Here is a 17,389-nt window from a genome sequence, read left to right on the forward strand (position 1 = left end):
AGTGTTGAAGTGTGCTGTGCCTTCAGCCATCTTTAAAACAGATTTCCTCCAATGCATTGCTCCTCCCCCCTCTGCTCTCTTCTCCTTCTCTGTCTCCTTCTCTCTCTCTCTTTCCCCGGCTCTCCCACTCTCCTCCCGTCTCCTACCCCGTCCCGTCTGGATACCCCAGCGATGACTAATATTTTTCTGGCCTACGTACATAAGGGCAGAGAAAGAGAGAGAGTTGGGGGGGAAGGCCTGAAGAAGAGAAGCCTAATGGAAAAAAAGAGATTCAGAATCATCCTCTAGCGAACGCCATTTTGGGGAACTAGTTGAATCCTCTCATTCTAAAGCAAGGCTTTTTGAGGCCCTTCCTATCTTAAAAAGCCTCTCAATCCCACTGATGCTTGTTTATTTCAATCATCAAGGGCAGTTTTAGATTGGCTTTTAACCCCTTAGTGCAGAGCCTATGTTATAACGTTACTGTCACCAAAATTGTAATGTCTATGTCTTAATCTGTTACTTAAAACTCTCTATAATGTCATAGCAATGTTATGATGTACAGTAGTTGAGTATTTTCAGCAAATAGTGAATAGGCCCGCCGGCGACCCCATCTGCAGTAAGAGGCTACGGAGGACCACAAGCTAGCCTCCAGGGAGCTTCCAGAGGGAGGTGTAGCCGGTGCTGATGTGTCAGGAATCTCTCCTGCCTTTCCTCCCCCTCGCCTCTCTGCATGGCAGCCTCACGTCACGCTGCTTCATATACTACCTAACGAGCATGCAACCATGAGAGGAGAGATCTCGCAAGTTCATTATAATGGGTGGGGTGTAATTAAGGACATACCGAAAGGCAACTACAAAGACAGAGTGCAGTGACTGCGCAAAGATAGATATTGAGAAAAAAAGATACCTTCAAAGCTGCCTTCAACATACCTTCAATGCTGTATATGTTTCAATTACAATAGTAAAGTTGCTTTTGTGTCCTTTTTGGGGAAGACACAAAACAACCGAGCCACTATGAAAATGATATTATGTCCAGTTTCCAGTTTAACCTCAGCACTGACAAAAAGCAGCCCATTGCCAAATGCTGCCTGTAGGTTTTCCTCCCAGTGCTTTGACCGTGAGTCTCCCACATGCTGTGCTCTGCTCTAGGCAGGTTTGAGCTTTTGGAATAAGTGAAAGCCCAACTGGGAAACTCCAACTCCCATTGTCATTGTGAAACAGCACACAAGTGTTCACTGCACATTACACACAACAAAATTGCATTTATGTCTCACCCATGCAAGGGTGCAGCCCCCGATGGCGCCCCAAGGGAGCAGTGTGGCGGGACGGTGCCATGCTCAGGGTATCTGGTTAATTACTCCCCCCACCAACCTGGCGGGTCGGGAGTTGAACCGGCAACCTTTGGGATACAAGTCTGACGCCCTAACCGCTTACCCATGACTGTCCTATCACAACTGGACAAGCACCATTTAGATTAATATTGAATGGTCTCAGCCATGTCTCAAGAGGCTGGGGCACCAAGGACTGTTGTGCTGGGGACCAGTGGTGTAGTCTACGTAGAACGCAAGTATGCGGAGTATACCCACTTCTAAATTTCAGGGATTTCAGTATACCCACTTAAAATGGATTGATCCATTATTTTGAATGGCACAAATATATACAGTATACCCACTTCAAAAAATGCTTGAATATACAGTATACCCACCATAAAAAAGTAGACTACACCACTGCCGGGGACCCAGATTCGATTTCAGCCCGGATCTTCCCCTGTCCCTCTCCCCCATCACTTTCATGCTCAGGCTTTCACCATCAGGCTGCCCTATCCACTGAAGGCAATAAGAGCTCCCCCAAAAAAAGGCATTTAGGGTACTGCAGAGCATCCACGTTAGGGGCATTGGCCAAAGCGAATAGCTTAGCATGAGAATGGATGCACATACGAAGGTCTATCTGTTGAAAGAGAAAGAACAGCATGCTGAATTGTTAGTGGCACTGGCACCGCTTCCTGAATTATTGGAATAAGTTAACCCGTTAAGACACAGCGTCCTAAATGTGCTGTTACCAGAATGGCAATGACCAAGTCGACTTATTTAAGGCCCTTTGTTTTGTCATAGTAGTGTAATACTATGGTAGTTCACTTTTCACTGACTATTACAACGTGCCACTGAAGGTAAGGCGTGCATTAAGGGGCTACATGCCTTAAAGGGACACTGTGTGAGATTTTTAGTTGTTTATTTCAAGAATTCATGCTGCCCATTCACTTATGTTACCTTTTTCATGAATACTTACCACCAGCATCAAATTCTAAGTATTCATTATGACTGGAAAAATTGCACTTTTCATACATGAAAAGGGGGATCTTCTCCATGGTCCACCATTTTGAATTTCCAAAAATAGCCATTTTTAGCTGCAAAAAATACTGTACTTGGACCATACTAGAAAATATTTGTTCATTACTTAGTAAACTTTCATGTACAGATCAAATTTGGCATTAGGCAGCCCAGTTTCAATGAGCAGCATAGTTGCAGTACCTTTTTTGACCATTTCCTGCACAGTGTCCCTTTAATGTAGGGAATGGCAAATGGACATATCGGGAAGTTCTGTATCTGTTAAAACATCTAAAAGATGTCCATTTCTTTTTAAATTCAAGATATGGGGTGTATAGGTCTAATATAATGCACACGGAAAAGGGCGGTGGTGGTGCATGTACTGTAGTAAAAGAGCCCTTCGGCAACCAGAAGGTTGCAGGTTCGAGCCCCACTCCGCCTGACCCCATGGATGTGTCCTTGAGCAAGATACCCCCAAATTGCTCCTGGTGTCAGGGTGGTACCCTGCGTGGAAGCCACTACCACCGGTGTGTGAACTTGTGCGCGTACATGGGTGAATGTGAGGCATACACGAAAAGCGCTTTGAGTGCTCGAAAGAGTGAGGTGCTATATGAATGCAGTCCAGTCCATAATGGACACAGTGGTAAAACAGGCTGAATTGTGATCAGTGGAGGATGTTTGAAGCGCTGAAATAAAAAAGAGCTTGTATTTTACTCCCTTGTGCACTGTGTCGACAATTTTGCTTTCTACTACATAGGCATTGGTGAATGAACATGCAAACATGGACAGTTGGCAACAACTTCTCAATCTGTAAACGCCTGTCCTTCCCCCAGTCCTCTCAGTGAACTATGACACATGTGGGGTCAGGGTGTTGGGGGTGTGAGGGGTAGGGGGATCCCTGCAAGGGCCCTGACCTGAGATCAGCTCAGACTATGAGCAATTCTAAAGGGGGGTGAGTTGTTTAGTACTAGGGGCTCCTCCAACAGCAAACTAAGTGGCAGTGGTGCGTTTGCAGACATGTCTGGTCCTGTGGCCAGGTAAGAGAGAGACACACAGAGAGAGTCAGCTCTGGAGTGAAGAGAAAGAGAGAGAAAGACACAGCCGTGAAATTAGATCTCTCTCTCTCTCTCCCTCACACCTGCCTTCCTTCTTGCGCCTCTCCCTGCTCTGCTGTCTCTGCTCTGTGTGGGGCTGACTAAGCCTGTGGCATTCTTGCTGTCTGCAAATACCCCAAAGTAGTAGCTTTCAACATGGATGCATTTTACAGGATTTTCCATTGGTAATGTACAGGAATGCTCTGTATTAGTCATAGCATGAACCTCTTCAAATGAAGGTCTTCCTTCCAAGAGAAAAGTGTAGAAAAAGTACTGATCGTCCACGTCTAAGTGTATAAATTATAGGCGTGTATAAACAAAAACAAGAGCGCATTTAGTGTCCACAATACACGTTACTTCCCATCTGTGTGGCCTCCATTTTACTTTCTGGATTAAGACTAGTGTTTGGACCAACCTTTGAAGATGTACATTTTCCCTTCTCATATTTCCTCTCTCACGTTTTGCTTTGCGCCATAAACAGCTTGAGATTTACGCATGGATAAACGCATCAATTAGCAGTTACTGTAAGCCTAGAGTACATTTTCCCACGCCATAAACGTACACAATCTAGGTGTGCCGCCGCACATACCCTAGAGCTTTGCGCAAATTACGCACAAAATGCAAAAAGGACAGCTGTCGCCCTCACAGTGCCCTAACCTCCCCTGCACGCGCCTACCTCTCGACCGGTCGACTTTCACTACAAAAGTCAAAAGCAAAATGAAAAGCTTTCCTCTTTTTAACTCACGACACTGTCCACGTCCACAAAAGAATGGATCTAATTAAAACGTTGCACTCGTCATCACCGTCAAAAGACTGCCAAAGTTTCTGGAGGAGGGCAGGGATGCTGGACCACATGACTTATCCGGGCAGTCCTAGGATGCGAGTATATAGAATTTCTTCGCTCCTATTGGTCCAGGGCCCCACTGTTGACACGCAGTCAAAGACCCTCCTGCCATATAAATCGGACTGATTGGTCTTTATTATACTAGCATCACGGCAGCAGGTTCCTGCTCAGTTTGGAGTTATTGTCACCACGACTGTATGCCCGCTTGAAGTAGTTAAACCAGGGGCACTGCAGCACAAGGAGTCTGCATGTCTATCTAGACATGCTCAGCTTTGTGGATACCCGGATTCTGTTGCTGCTTGCAGTAACTTCATACCTAGCATCATGCCAATGTAAGTTTTCATTATGATTTTTCCGCTTTTTAAAACCATGGATTTTACTCGCCTTTTGCGCCCTGGTCTGTCCCGACATCGCGAGGACTTGCTTCTTTTGTTTTCGGCTGTATTCGACTTGGGAATAACACCAAGGACAGCTAAACGTGCGCCCCGAGGGCTTCTCCTTTGGAGTTGTAAAATTCCAACGGATTTTCACCTTTTCATGGATTCTTCAATTTTCTTCTCCCGAGGATATACCATATCACTATTACAATGAGTGAGAAGCGAGGAGTCAAAGGCTGTTTTTAAAGAGTCCAAATCATCAATAGTGTGAGGCATGTGCAGTATAAACGTGTGGGAAGAGTGTTTTGTGAGATAAATAGTTTTAGAACTTAATGTAAAGTTTTGGGGCGTTGTTGCGCGCTTATTGTCCTGGGTTGGAACTTTTATTATAGTGAGATGTCAGTGTGCCCCCTGGCGGTTAGCTGAAACACTGCATTTGGCAGAGGGATGGATTCCAAGGCAAGCTGTTTTTCACATTAGTAGCTAGAACAGTGGAATGGTGCTGCAGCTTAGTCTACTGATTAGTTACACATCAGGTTCTTAGTTAAACATTTAGTATAAATTACATATTACTGGTTATTCTTTTAACTTTTTTTACATTAGATGTAGATTTGTGTAGAATATTTTCCATCATCATTGTTTGACAATAGATTGATTGAGGTAACGGCATTGAAAAGACCCACTTGTAGGAGCAAAATTTAAGGCAGGAAAGAAACAGACTATATGGTTTTCCTAAAGAAGAATATAAGGGTTGGAGCAGGCGTCACCCAACAGTTTTTTTCTTCCTTTTAAGGGTGCTGACCAAAATATTGTAAGTGGAAACCTATGCATGGTGCGACCTTTTTTCATTTTTCAGCCTAAAGAAGAATAAGAATGACTTCATAGGCCTAGCTGTTTCTGCGCACCCAAGTTCAGGCATGGGTGATCCACGTATGGCTCTAAAGCGACATCTGCTGGCCATTTGAGGTCATGGCAGGGTGGAAGAAGAGGGAGGGCCCAGTCATCAGTTTCCACCTGGATCTCAAATATCCAGCAGATGGTTTCGAGTTCATCGGTACCGCCCATGACTGCATCACAAAGGGTTAAAGATGCAGATATTGGATAATGGACATTTTCAAACTGGAAATCAACAATGATATTGGCACATAACGGCACACATTACATATTGTACTGATGTCGGCATATATCATCTTAAAGTGAAGTTTTGTCACTGTTAGAGAATTTTACCCACTTCACAGAGAACAGAAATATTACAGAGTATATTTTAAACAGGTAGGCCTAATGCAAGTGACATTTTAATCAAATCATTTTAGCAATACGTAACTGCAAAAAAACACCATTTGAAAACACAGGAATAGCTTAGATGCTATTTGGGTGCCAAATCTTGGGAGCTCTGTGATATAGTGAAGTGCAGGGCAGTGTAGACATGCAGAAGATTCTATCACACACAGGCAAATACAATGAAAGTGTTTCCAGGCAACTCTGATTGTCTGAAATGTGATTGATTCTAAAAACAAGATAGCAGAAGTTATCAAAGCTGTTGGTAGTAAATACTTAACACAGTCCCTTCAGGTCTAACTCTTAAAAGCCAGCAGCTGAATAGGGGTGCACTTCTTGAAAGCTAGCAACTTTTGCAGTTGCTAATGGGAAATTGCATGGGAAACAACAAAGTAGCTAACTATGGTTTTGAGAAACGCACCCCAGGCCTCTCGTTGTTGAAGCCAGTGTAGTCATATTTTATATCTCACAGTTGTAGTTTGTATAGGTCCTCTGCACACCGTTTCTTTGTTTAATATATCCCTTTTCTATGTCTGCTAGACAGAAATAAGACAATTTCTCTCGCAGACCTTTTGTCATTTGTTTGTTATGACTGTGAGTGCCACGTACTGAGATACACTGCACTGCAATGTTTGATACACCTGTGCCAAGCAAATGTTTTGTTACAAGACAAATCTCTTGTTCTGACTGAATTCTTCTTTCTCTTTCTCTCTCCCTCTCTCTCTCTGTTTTTGTCCCTCTCTCGTCTACCCCTTCATCACACACAGCGGTTAGTATATATATTTTTTGCATAGATTCTTGATCTAAGACATACTTACCTCATCCTCCTCTTCCCAGCATGGCTTTCCTCTCACGTCTCGATAGTGTTACTGTGTCAAATATCCGTGTCAATTTTGAGCAATCTCCAAGTTACTGCAGCCTCTGGTACTGTTTTAGTAGAAATAAGCGAAGATGATGGTTACTTTTTTAGCCTTTTCCTGTCTCAGGGACGAGACAGGAGCTTACTATTGGCCAGAGGTAATGTCAGTGAAAGTGGAAACCTCCTACTCCGGGGCCCAGGATACAATGGGCCTATTTAGAAGGGCCCCGTAACGAGGAAAGAAAACGTAGAAATCAGAGACATTCCTGAAAACACACTGCTGGATACTGCCCTCTGCCTTTTTTCTGCGTGTGTGTGTACAGGTCTCTTGGTAATGCAGGCCCTAATACTGAAAAAAACGTTCATTCACTATGGTTTGATAAAGAGCAGTGCGAGTGGGAGTTTATTGAAGATTTATTGATATTGATCCATTGTTAATAGGCTATGCGAACTCTGAGCCTGACAAGGCAATATATGTTCTGCCACTAGGGTTTGTCTAGTTTACTGGTCTGCAGAACTCTTGAGATTGCTTTAGATTGCTAAATACGGATATGTTAGATAATATAGACTTTAGATTGCTCAACTGAATATAGCCTGAATATATGTAACAGTCTGATGTCCATTGGCAAGCTTTTGCTATTTTTTGGTTTGGTAACATTAAAAGACAATGCAATACATGGTTATACAATCTATACATGGTTAACAGAGACACACTTGTACAGTTTTTTAAAGTTATACATGTGTTTTAACAACAACTATGAAAATACTTAAATACTTGCCTTTTAGACATCAGACTATTCCACAAACTAATCCTGCATTGTTTGTTTATGTTCCCTAGTATAGACATCTGTCTGTCACATCCATAAGCCACAAATAGTCCCCACGTCTGTTTGTTGCTCACATTGGTGCATATTCGCTACTGCTCACATGCATGATCATCACGCGTATTTAAAGCATCTTAATAAAAGGGTTTTGCATCCGGTAGACCCAAAACATACAGCAGTCCCACATAACATAAGAAACATGGAAAGACTTAATAAATAAATCTTGAATTTATTTATTATTTTTCTTTCCGTGCAGGATGACTTCAGGGTGAGTGTGCATTTCTTATGTTCATGCAACCTATAGGCCTTGTGGGGCCTATAGCCACTGCACTACACTTAGGCCCAAATAAGACTCGTGAACACTAGCTTGCTGGAACACAATGCTGGAATGGGTATTCACACATATCTATGGTGGATACTGTTTATAATGCAGTTTATAATATGTTATACAGTTATAATTTATTATAAATCTTTTGCATTATAAATACTTTTGGCTGAATGTTGTGTCCCACGTTGAGAAGCCGTCCCTATGCGGCACTGTTTATGTCTGCTTAGCATGAGGCAGGCCAGCTAGGTCCTGGTTAGAGTGCCATGCATGAAGAGACAAACCCGGGGCTCATATACACATCTGTTGGCTCATACTTCTGCATTCTCTTCCCTCCGTGACTACAGGGACCCAAAGGACCCAGAGGTGACCCGGTAAGTGAAAGGATATATATTGAATTTGCTTTTTTATCTTTGATTTGCTTAAACATACCAAAAAAAGGACAAAAAAGATGAAAAGTTGAACTAGTGACCTTTTGACCTCTTTGACCTTTCACCTCTTGTATACAGTTCTTAGCGAGTAACTATTTTATGGGCATAATATCTATATTTGAATCAATGAAAAGGTTAATTGATTTCATTCTGTTTGGCTTTCCTGAACACTCATTAGGACACTTCTCACTGACGTTATGATTCGTCTGATCTTGCATTCTTGTTATAGACAGATTTGCTGATTTTAGGACAAACTTGTCTGTATTTATTACATTATATTTTAATACTAAAGGATATCTGTATGGCACTTTTTACACAGTTTGGCAAGTGCATGAAATTGGTGAACGAGCTTGGTAAATAATAAGGAATCCTTACCGTCCTGTGTCTCTGTGTGTGTCTCTGTGTTCTCATCCTAGGGCCCAAGAGGCCCCGATGGAAAACCCGGAAAACCTGGACTTCCCGGACCTGCTGGCCCCCCTGGACCCCCTGGACTTGGCGGAGTAAGTCTGGAAAACCTGGAATACCCAATCCATAAAATCCCTGGGGGAAAAACGTATCCGCGTGAATATCTGTTAAAAAAATATGCCTGCATGAAGAACATACATGTGTAGTGCATTGGTTGAAAAATGATTTGCCGCCTTTGCGTGCACATTTGCACACAAAAAAAATTGCAGACCGTGTGAAAAATGCTTGTATGTACAAGGTCATGACCTCCTGACCTACTTTCCAATGACCTTTTGACCTTTGACCTCTGAAGGTCACAATGTCAACCCTCAAAATTAGGTCACATACATGCATTACAATGTTATTATACTATTAGTGTACCTAAACTCAACTAAGTCTTACCCATTAGTAATATTGCATGTATTTATTGATTTGTCCATTGATCGCACACAAACAATCAAAGCAAGTCTAATCTCTTTTTTTCTTTCTTTTGAACAGAACTTTGCTGCTCAGTATGATGGAGCTAAAGGACCTGACCCCGGCCCCGGACCCATGGTACGGCTATTTGAAAACAAATGCAGTGCTACACCGTTTATACATACATTTTATACATGATTATTGCATGATAATTCTATAATTCTATAATTATAATATATATAATAATTCTTATGCACTTAGACTAATGTCTTACTCATGTTGATGTATGCACTTTGAACATACAGTTAGGGTGTTGCCTTCACTTCGCAGACTATATTGTTGGAGTTCATCCTTTCTATCAGTGCCTTAGCAGCATGTGTAAAAAATCCCAGTGAGTTGCTAGGCATTGTGGGTAATAATAATGCAATTATTTGTGTTTGCTCCTTACAGGGTCTGATGGGACCTAGAGGCCCACCCGGAGCTCCCGGTGCCCCTGTAAGTTATGAAATGCATTTATGTCACATATTTTTTTATTAGAAAACACGGCATCAAAAAGTTGATGAAATAATACACACGTTCTTCTTTTATTTTGTTTTAGGGACCCCAAGGATTCCAAGGACATGCTGGAGAGCCTGGCGAGCCCGGACAAGCTGTAAGACATCTTTATTTTTCCATTTTCTTAATTCATGATTTTAGGTTTTTATTATTACCTTTACCCCATGTTCATGCCTCCATTTTTTGCACCAATATCAATATCCACATACGTATTAGTCCACATACATTATTGCGCTTGCATTCTGTCCAATTCTACATGTGTATAGTGTCCAATAAATTGTGCATTCATATTCTATTCTATTCTGTTCTACTTTATTCTATCCTAATGGATTTGCACACCTATATGCTGTGAGGGCCTGTTGCCTTTTGTCCAGAAGATCATACTAGATTCTGAGGCCATAAACCTTAAACCTTCCTCTTGTCTTTGTCTTTGTGTGTATTGACAGGGTGCCGTCGGCTCTCGTGGCCCCACCGGACCCCCTGGCAAGTCTGGCGAGGACGTAAGTTAAAAAAAATGACATATCTTGAGTGACGTGTACGTGTTTCCCAAAATCATAGTTGCTGCCAACCAGTTGGGAATCTAGTTGATTGGCAGCGGGTAATAGCAACTCTGACAAGTTCCAAGTTCCAATTGTATCTTGAGCAGGGGTGCCGCCAGAGATTTTGGGCCCCATGAAAGAGTAAAATTTTGGGGCCCCTTAAGTGCCCCTGTCAGTGCTGTTAGTGCTTGGGCCCTTAGAATCTGTAACACTTCCCCCCCCTAGCGACACTCATGATTTTGAGTGAGTGTCCCAACTAGATACTAGCCAGTTGGGAATCTAGTTGATTGGCAATGGGTAATGCAAGTCTGGCGAGGACTTATGTATGTTCAGACTACCATATCTTAAGTGAGTGATGTTTATTTCCCAACCACTTGGTTGCTACCAGCCTATTGGAAATCTTGTTGTTAATGGTCTTTTTCATGTGATGTAATCAACCTTTCTCAAGTGGCGTTACCTTTGATTCAATGCATTTCAGGCAGGAAAAGTAATATCTGGTGGCATAGACATAAACTTACTGTTTTCCATGGACCACTGTTTTAAATAGCAACCTTGTTCTTCCTGCTTTGGTTCAAGAGCAGAACTCGTCTGATTGCCTCATCTTGAGTGGCATGTGTCACTGATTATTTTGATTAATAATTGCATTGTAACCAGCAACAGCTTATGTCATTAGAAACTAGAAAAGCACTCGGAGAGCGCACGCAGACCCCCGTCAAGTCACCTTAGATCAGCAAAAAGGAATCAACTTGATCCATTCAGCATACCAAATCACTGTCAACATTTCAGAAACAATTCGCTCACAATTTTATTCACAAAAACATTTTCTAAATTAACTAACCCCGAAAAAAACATAACCTCCTTGGATGAGCTAGTAACAGTGGTTTTGGGAAATTGAGTTGAGCACAAGGTTTTTGTTATTGTCTGTCTATTAAACTTTGCTACCATGACAGACCCAGCCGTCTGTCACAGGTCATGCTAGGGTCACATGCTTTACTTACTACATCGTCTTGTGTTGTCTTGTAGGGTAACAATGGAAGACCTGGTAAGCCTGGAGATAGAGGACCCGCCGGTGCTCAGGTGAGAATAATTTTTTACAATTACCCACTTTTTTATTTGTGATTTTGTGCTTTGTGTTCTTTTTGATCCCCTATGTCATAGTTTACAGTAAACTAAAGCAGTAGCCTACAATATCTAATAATTGATTCATCCATGGGGATATGTTGGAACTGTATCATTAGCATCATGGGAAGGAGTCGCTAAGCTAAACTAGCTAAGTTAGCTAAAGGGGTATTGTCTGTCCATATAGGCCCATGTAAAAAAATAGCCATGTTGACATTGTTTACATATTTTCTCTTTCTATCTCACAGGGTGCCCGTGGATTCCCCGGAACCCCCGGACTTCCCGGAATGAAGGGACACAGAGTAAGAATACAGAATGATCATTTTTAATAAGCATATCAGGGTTCCTCGCTTCTGGGCTTTACCAATATATTACCTAAGGAGCATCACACTGAGATGGAATATCAATATCATACAATTGCCATCACTAATAGCAAATAGCATATTTGTCCTACCAATTTATTACCTTCTGAACATCATGCTGAAAATGACTAGCATCCCACAACTGCTATCACTGCAAGCCACAAATAGCCTAAGATACTCAAAATCAATCAAGAAAAAAAAAGTCGATCATAACTTTTCTCTTTAACTTATGTTTTCTTCTTACCGTACAGGGCTACAACGGACTTGATGGACGCAAGGGAGAGCCTGGCGCTGCTGGAGCTAAGGTACTCTTCTACACACGCACGCACGTGCACACACAGACACAGACACAGACACAGACACAGACACAGACACAGACACAAAAAAGACCAGTAGCACCGATCATCTCAAGACATCTCACGCTGGAGGGCTTGCATTCATGAACAGGACAGTGGGTATTTCTCCAAAACCTAGTGCATGCACTTCCAAGTGTATTCAGCCTAATTTGTCACGCCCAGTGATTGGATACTCTTTATTAGTCACACCCAGTGATTGGATACTCCGTATAATTCACCAAAGAGTATCCAATCACTGGGTGTAACTAATTAGGCTGATACACTTGGAAGTGTGCGCATTAGGTTTTGAGAAATGCCCAGTGTCTCTGCTCACGGCCTCCATTTACTTGACCCACCAAGATCGCTATCACTGATCATCTCAGACCACAGAGCAGTGGTGGGCAACATAGAGTCATAGTTACCATCCAGAATCACATATTCTAAATGAACCGGGTTTTACGTGCCATTCAATCAGGCAATCACCTGGTTGAATTGGAAAGGTTGCACCTGGTCATTCGGAATATGTGGCACTGCATTCTAACTAATGAATCTAGGTTGCCCATCACTGCCATAGAGCTTGCACTGTTAACGTCCATATACTGTACTTGACCATACCAATCACTGATAATCTAGCAACTTCAATACTGGATCACATGGATTTAGCTTTATGTCTCAATCTGGAATGTCCAGAATGGATTGACCTTGGAACGTTTAGATATCTACAAATCTAGGATCTGACAAAATGCACTACACAAGATCTGTCGCTTAGTTAGGCCATTTTTTTTTCATTAACTGTTCTTGCTAATCACATGCATTTCTCATTGTTTCTGCAGTCTTTTCTCATGGGTTCATAAGAATATTTCTCATGTCTAACATTGTTGCTCTTCTGCCCTTAGGGAGAGAATGGTGCCCATGGAAGCCCTGGAACCCCCGGAGCAAGAGTAAGTTCTTTGGCATTCACTGACACGCTAGCCTATAGACCATGCAAATCACATGACCCAGCTATCCTCATATAGTATACATGCGTTTTCCATTTACAAACATTCATGCTGTGAGGAGGAGCAAGATGCTAAGCAACCAATCACATGAACAACGTTTTTGAGTAACAGCAGTTTCCAAACAGACAGAGGGTGCTCGCAGCTGCATGTACTACAGCCTGAATGTTTGTATACGAAAAAACTCTGTAGTCTTCTGAGATCTTGGACTATCTGAGGCCACATATGGCAAGGCCTTTCAGCATAATCAGACACAATATACAGCATAATGCTACCAGTGATGGGCTACCTGGATTCGGAAGCTACAACCCAGTGCCCCATATTCAAAATAACCTGCTTTTGCTTGTCCAAAACAGTACAATTGGACAGGTAAGACCAGACGATTTGGAATATGTGGAAGTGGATTGTACGTAGCATCTTAATCCAGGTCCCCCATCACTGAATCCTACCAGCCATTTGTTGAGGCTTGATCTTGACCGTTTGCGTGTGTTTCCTGTGTGTCTCCAGGGAAACCGTGGTCTGAATGGCGAGAGAGGACGTGCCGGACCTGCTGGACCCGCTGGTGCTCGTGGTGCTGACGGCAACACTGGACCTGCCGGACCTGCTGTAAGTAACCCTAGAAAGCAGAAACGGTTACATCGGAACTGTTTCCCAAGATCCTAGAACTATGCACCACAATACAGTATTTGGATCTCTTTGTAGCCAGTTCTCAGTACTGTATACATAGGTTTGTGAAGCAGAAATTCTGAGATTGAACCGTAGACCTTTGAGAGAGAAATTATAGATGTGTACACCATTAACCTGTATCTCTTTTTACCCAAAAGATCTGGCATGTACACATCATAGATAAATAAAGCAGTAATTCTGGGTCGTTATGCCCTATATACACATACATATGCTGAGCTTGTACTCCAATGACCTAGAACTCTGAAAGCAAATTTCAGACTTTCAGACTTTCAGACATGTAGTCTGCGATGAAAAATATGGAGTTGAAAAAGGAACCAAACGAACCATAATGTCCACTTGTATAACTCTAACTGTCTTCGTTCAGTGTTTTCATGTGTACTGTCGTTAACACTTTACCTTGACCTACTTGACCTTCATGTACACCTTGTGTCTCTTTCCCAGGGCCCTCTGGGATCAGCTGGACCCCCAGGCTTCCCTGGTGCTCCTGGCCCCAAGGTGAGTTTCCTTCTTCACTCTTGCACACACATTACAAAATTGAACACGACACAGAGCACATACTGTATTCACGGTTGCCAGATGATGCTGATGATTTCCAGCCCAGAAAATTCTCAAACCCCGCCTAGAAGCACAAAATCCCACCCAATTCTATTGATTTCTATGGCAAAATTGGGCGGGTTTTTCTGCTAAATGCCATTTTCACCCGCACACGGCCATTCTAAGCAGCCCAATGCACACGGCCATCCTAAGCAGCCCAATGGGGCGGGAAACAGCCCAATCTGGCAACACTGACTGTATTTTTCACACACAAACTTACCATCACATACCTAAGGCCAATCCTGAGATCATTGATGCGCAAGCAGAAATTCCACTGACCAATGCACCGAACACTAGCCCAGAAAGAGACCCTTTGCCCCTATCTGCAGCAAATATACAGTCTATTGTCAGGGACTCCTGGTGACAATTCGTCATCAGGTTTGTGAAATGCAGTGAATTACTGTGGATCACGTTGGATCCAGTCTCTCGAAAGCATAGTCGCTAACCAGTTAGCAACATACTAGGTTGCCAATGGGAAAATGCATTGCAACCAAGTAAGTTGCTAACACTGTCGAGAAATGCACCCCTCTGGTTATGCAGAGGGATTTGGAAGAAAACTTAGCCTGCTCCCTGCCTATGATGAGTTTCTAGACCTTTTTCACATTGCTGATGGTCTAGCTAGGCTAGGCTAGGCTAGGCTAACCAAACCCCACAGACCTGTATTAACCAGGTCTGTGCCAAACCCCACCTACCGTAGCTTCAGTTGGGTATCATTTGTTAGCTGTAGCTACTGTATACCTATTGTGGGTTAGCAAACAACCCTTAGCTGTAGCGTTGCAGTAGAGACCAGCACAGCTTAGCTGCTAACACAATTGTCCATAGATATAGAATAGAACAAAGATGTCATGGCAAGCCTTAGGTGCCAGCATATTGTTACAAGGCTCTTATTTATTTCTCACTATCAGCAGAGATGTTTATTTGCTGCCACCTACAGGATGATTTGCGCATCACCTTGCAAAGATGGCATTCCAAAGATGGAATTCCATTGGTTCCAATAGACTGGGTAGTCAACACAACAGCTAGTGCCCTATATCCACTGTATGACACTGTTCATCTTATATTATATTCTCCAGTTTGTCCCTTGTTTTCAACATGGAATCAGCAAAATACCACAACGCATGAAATATTGGACACACCACCAGCAAGTGCAGTGTTCACCGCAATCAAAACCAACTCAAATCAGTGTGCGTGCATCTAGTGTAACATTTTCTCATATTTTGTGTCTGTCCACGCTAACAGGGAGAGCTCGGACCCGCTGGCAATACTGGACCTTCTGGACCCCAGGGAGGAAGAGGAGAGCCCGGTCCCAACGGAGCTGTTGGCCCCGCTGGTCCCCCTGTGAGTATCATCTTGTTCTGTTTGCCTTTTTTGTTTATTTGTTTGTGTGTTCTTCCTGTTTGTGTTATCGATTTTGTTTGTTTGCTATAAGATCATCAGTCTGTTCTGGGATCTGTTCGTTGGGAGACTGTGTATTGATTTCAGGTTTGTCTTAATATTGTGTTTTATTTTCTGCTTCTCCTCAGGGTAACCCTGGTGCTAACGGTCTGTCTGGAGCCAAGGGAGCTGCTGTAAGTGTTTACTTTGATTAATTATAAATCCCCTCAAACTGCACACAAATCACAAACTTTACACTTTGTACACAATGTATCTTAAACTTGGGAACAATCTGAAACCACCCATCACACTTATTTACACACACACACACACCTCAAACTGTACCTCACACTTGTGGACACCTCGTGATGTACTGTACCTCACACCTCAGACTGTACACCCGAACTCTACATCACATTTTACACCTCTGAACGCCTGAAATTGTACTCTGCATCACACATACAGTTGTGAATGCCTTAAAATGTAGGCCTACATCACACTTGACACCTTAGAAGTTCGCCTCAACATCTCAAGAACACCTCAACCTACTCCAGACCTCACACTTGGCTGTCATGGTGGGCAGCCGTGGCCTAACGGTTAGGGAGTTGGTCTTACAATATGAGGGTTGTAGGTTCGAATCCCACCTGACCTCTCCCTACACCTGCATCCATGGCTGAAGTGCCCTTGAGCAAGGCACCTAACCTCACATTGCTCAAGGGATTGTAACCAATACCCTGAAAAATAGTAAATGTAAGTCACTCTGTATAAAAGTGTCAGCTAAATGTAATGTAATGTGATGTTGTCTTCTTCTGTAGGGCACCCCTGGTATTGCTGGTACCCCCGGATTCCCCGGACCAAGAGGAGGACCCGGACCTCAGGGACCCGTCGGCCCCTCTGGCCCAAGAGGTCTCTCTGTAAGTGACCTTCAAAACAGCTGGATTTGACATTGACCTTTGACCTTTCCTCTTTCATCATTTGACCTTAGATGACCTTTCCCCTCCAGACTCCCAAACATCCTCACTAAAATGGGTGCTCTGCAGTGGCCTTTACCCTTTTTATGAAACGTGGAATCCAACTAGCTGTGCTTTTTGACACTTTGAGACTTTAAGACTTTGTATGCTCAGCAATTATTATTATTATATTATGTTATTATTGTAGAATATATTATATTATTATTATATTATCATTGTTTAATTCATTGCTTGCTTCTTGGCTTGTATGGCTGCACAATGATGTAATTTAATCCCTTAAGACGTTCAATTTGCTGTTACCAGAATGGCAATGACCAAGTCATAGTGCATTACTAAAGGCCCTGTGTCATTTCATAGTAGTGCAGTGTACTATGGTACTTAACTTTTCAGAGACTATTACAATGTTGGTGGAATGGTGAGCATTATGGGGTTACGGTTAGCTGATGCAAGCATAGCAATCAAGCATGGCAAGGCATCATTGGTAGAAGCTACTGTTGGACAGAAGACATATTTGACATCTCCTTGTTTTTCCTTTGTCACAGGGAGACCCTGGTCCCGCTGGCATCAAGGGAGACACTGGTCCCAAGGGTGAGACTGTAAGTACCAGCACACATTTTACCCCGTTTATTGTCTTTACTCTGCATGGTACATACAAATGCA

General features: G+C 42.8%; 1 protein-coding gene across 1 annotated transcript in view; it reads left to right on the forward strand.

Annotated features, from left to right (window-relative positions):
* Positions 1–4,368: 4,368 nt before the first annotated feature.
* Positions 4,369–17,389, forward strand: part of col1a2 (collagen, type I, alpha 2) — a 34,780-nt gene continuing 21,759 nt past the window's right edge. The window contains exons 1-18 of the mRNA XM_063185486.1: positions 4,369–4,579; positions 7,635–7,641; positions 8,254–8,280; positions 8,754–8,837; positions 9,280–9,336; positions 9,649–9,693; positions 9,797–9,850; positions 10,200–10,253; positions 11,316–11,369; positions 11,660–11,713; positions 12,025–12,078; positions 13,005–13,049; positions 13,611–13,709; positions 14,232–14,285; positions 15,624–15,722; positions 15,908–15,952; positions 16,574–16,672; positions 17,272–17,325. Of these exons, the coding sequence (XP_063041556.1) occupies positions 4,506–4,579; positions 7,635–7,641; positions 8,254–8,280; positions 8,754–8,837; positions 9,280–9,336; positions 9,649–9,693; positions 9,797–9,850; positions 10,200–10,253; positions 11,316–11,369; positions 11,660–11,713; positions 12,025–12,078; positions 13,005–13,049; positions 13,611–13,709; positions 14,232–14,285; positions 15,624–15,722; positions 15,908–15,952; positions 16,574–16,672; positions 17,272–17,325 (1,059 nt within the window). The 5' untranslated portion in view covers positions 4,369–4,505. The remainder of the gene's footprint in view (positions 4,580–7,634; positions 7,642–8,253; positions 8,281–8,753; positions 8,838–9,279; positions 9,337–9,648; positions 9,694–9,796; positions 9,851–10,199; positions 10,254–11,315; positions 11,370–11,659; positions 11,714–12,024; positions 12,079–13,004; positions 13,050–13,610; positions 13,710–14,231; positions 14,286–15,623; positions 15,723–15,907; positions 15,953–16,573; positions 16,673–17,271; positions 17,326–17,389) is intronic.

This window comes from Engraulis encrasicolus, chromosome 20 (assembly GCF_034702125.1).
Source record: "Engraulis encrasicolus isolate BLACKSEA-1 chromosome 20, IST_EnEncr_1.0, whole genome shotgun sequence".
NCBI lineage: Eukaryota > Metazoa > Chordata > Actinopteri > Clupeiformes > Engraulidae > Engraulis > Engraulis encrasicolus.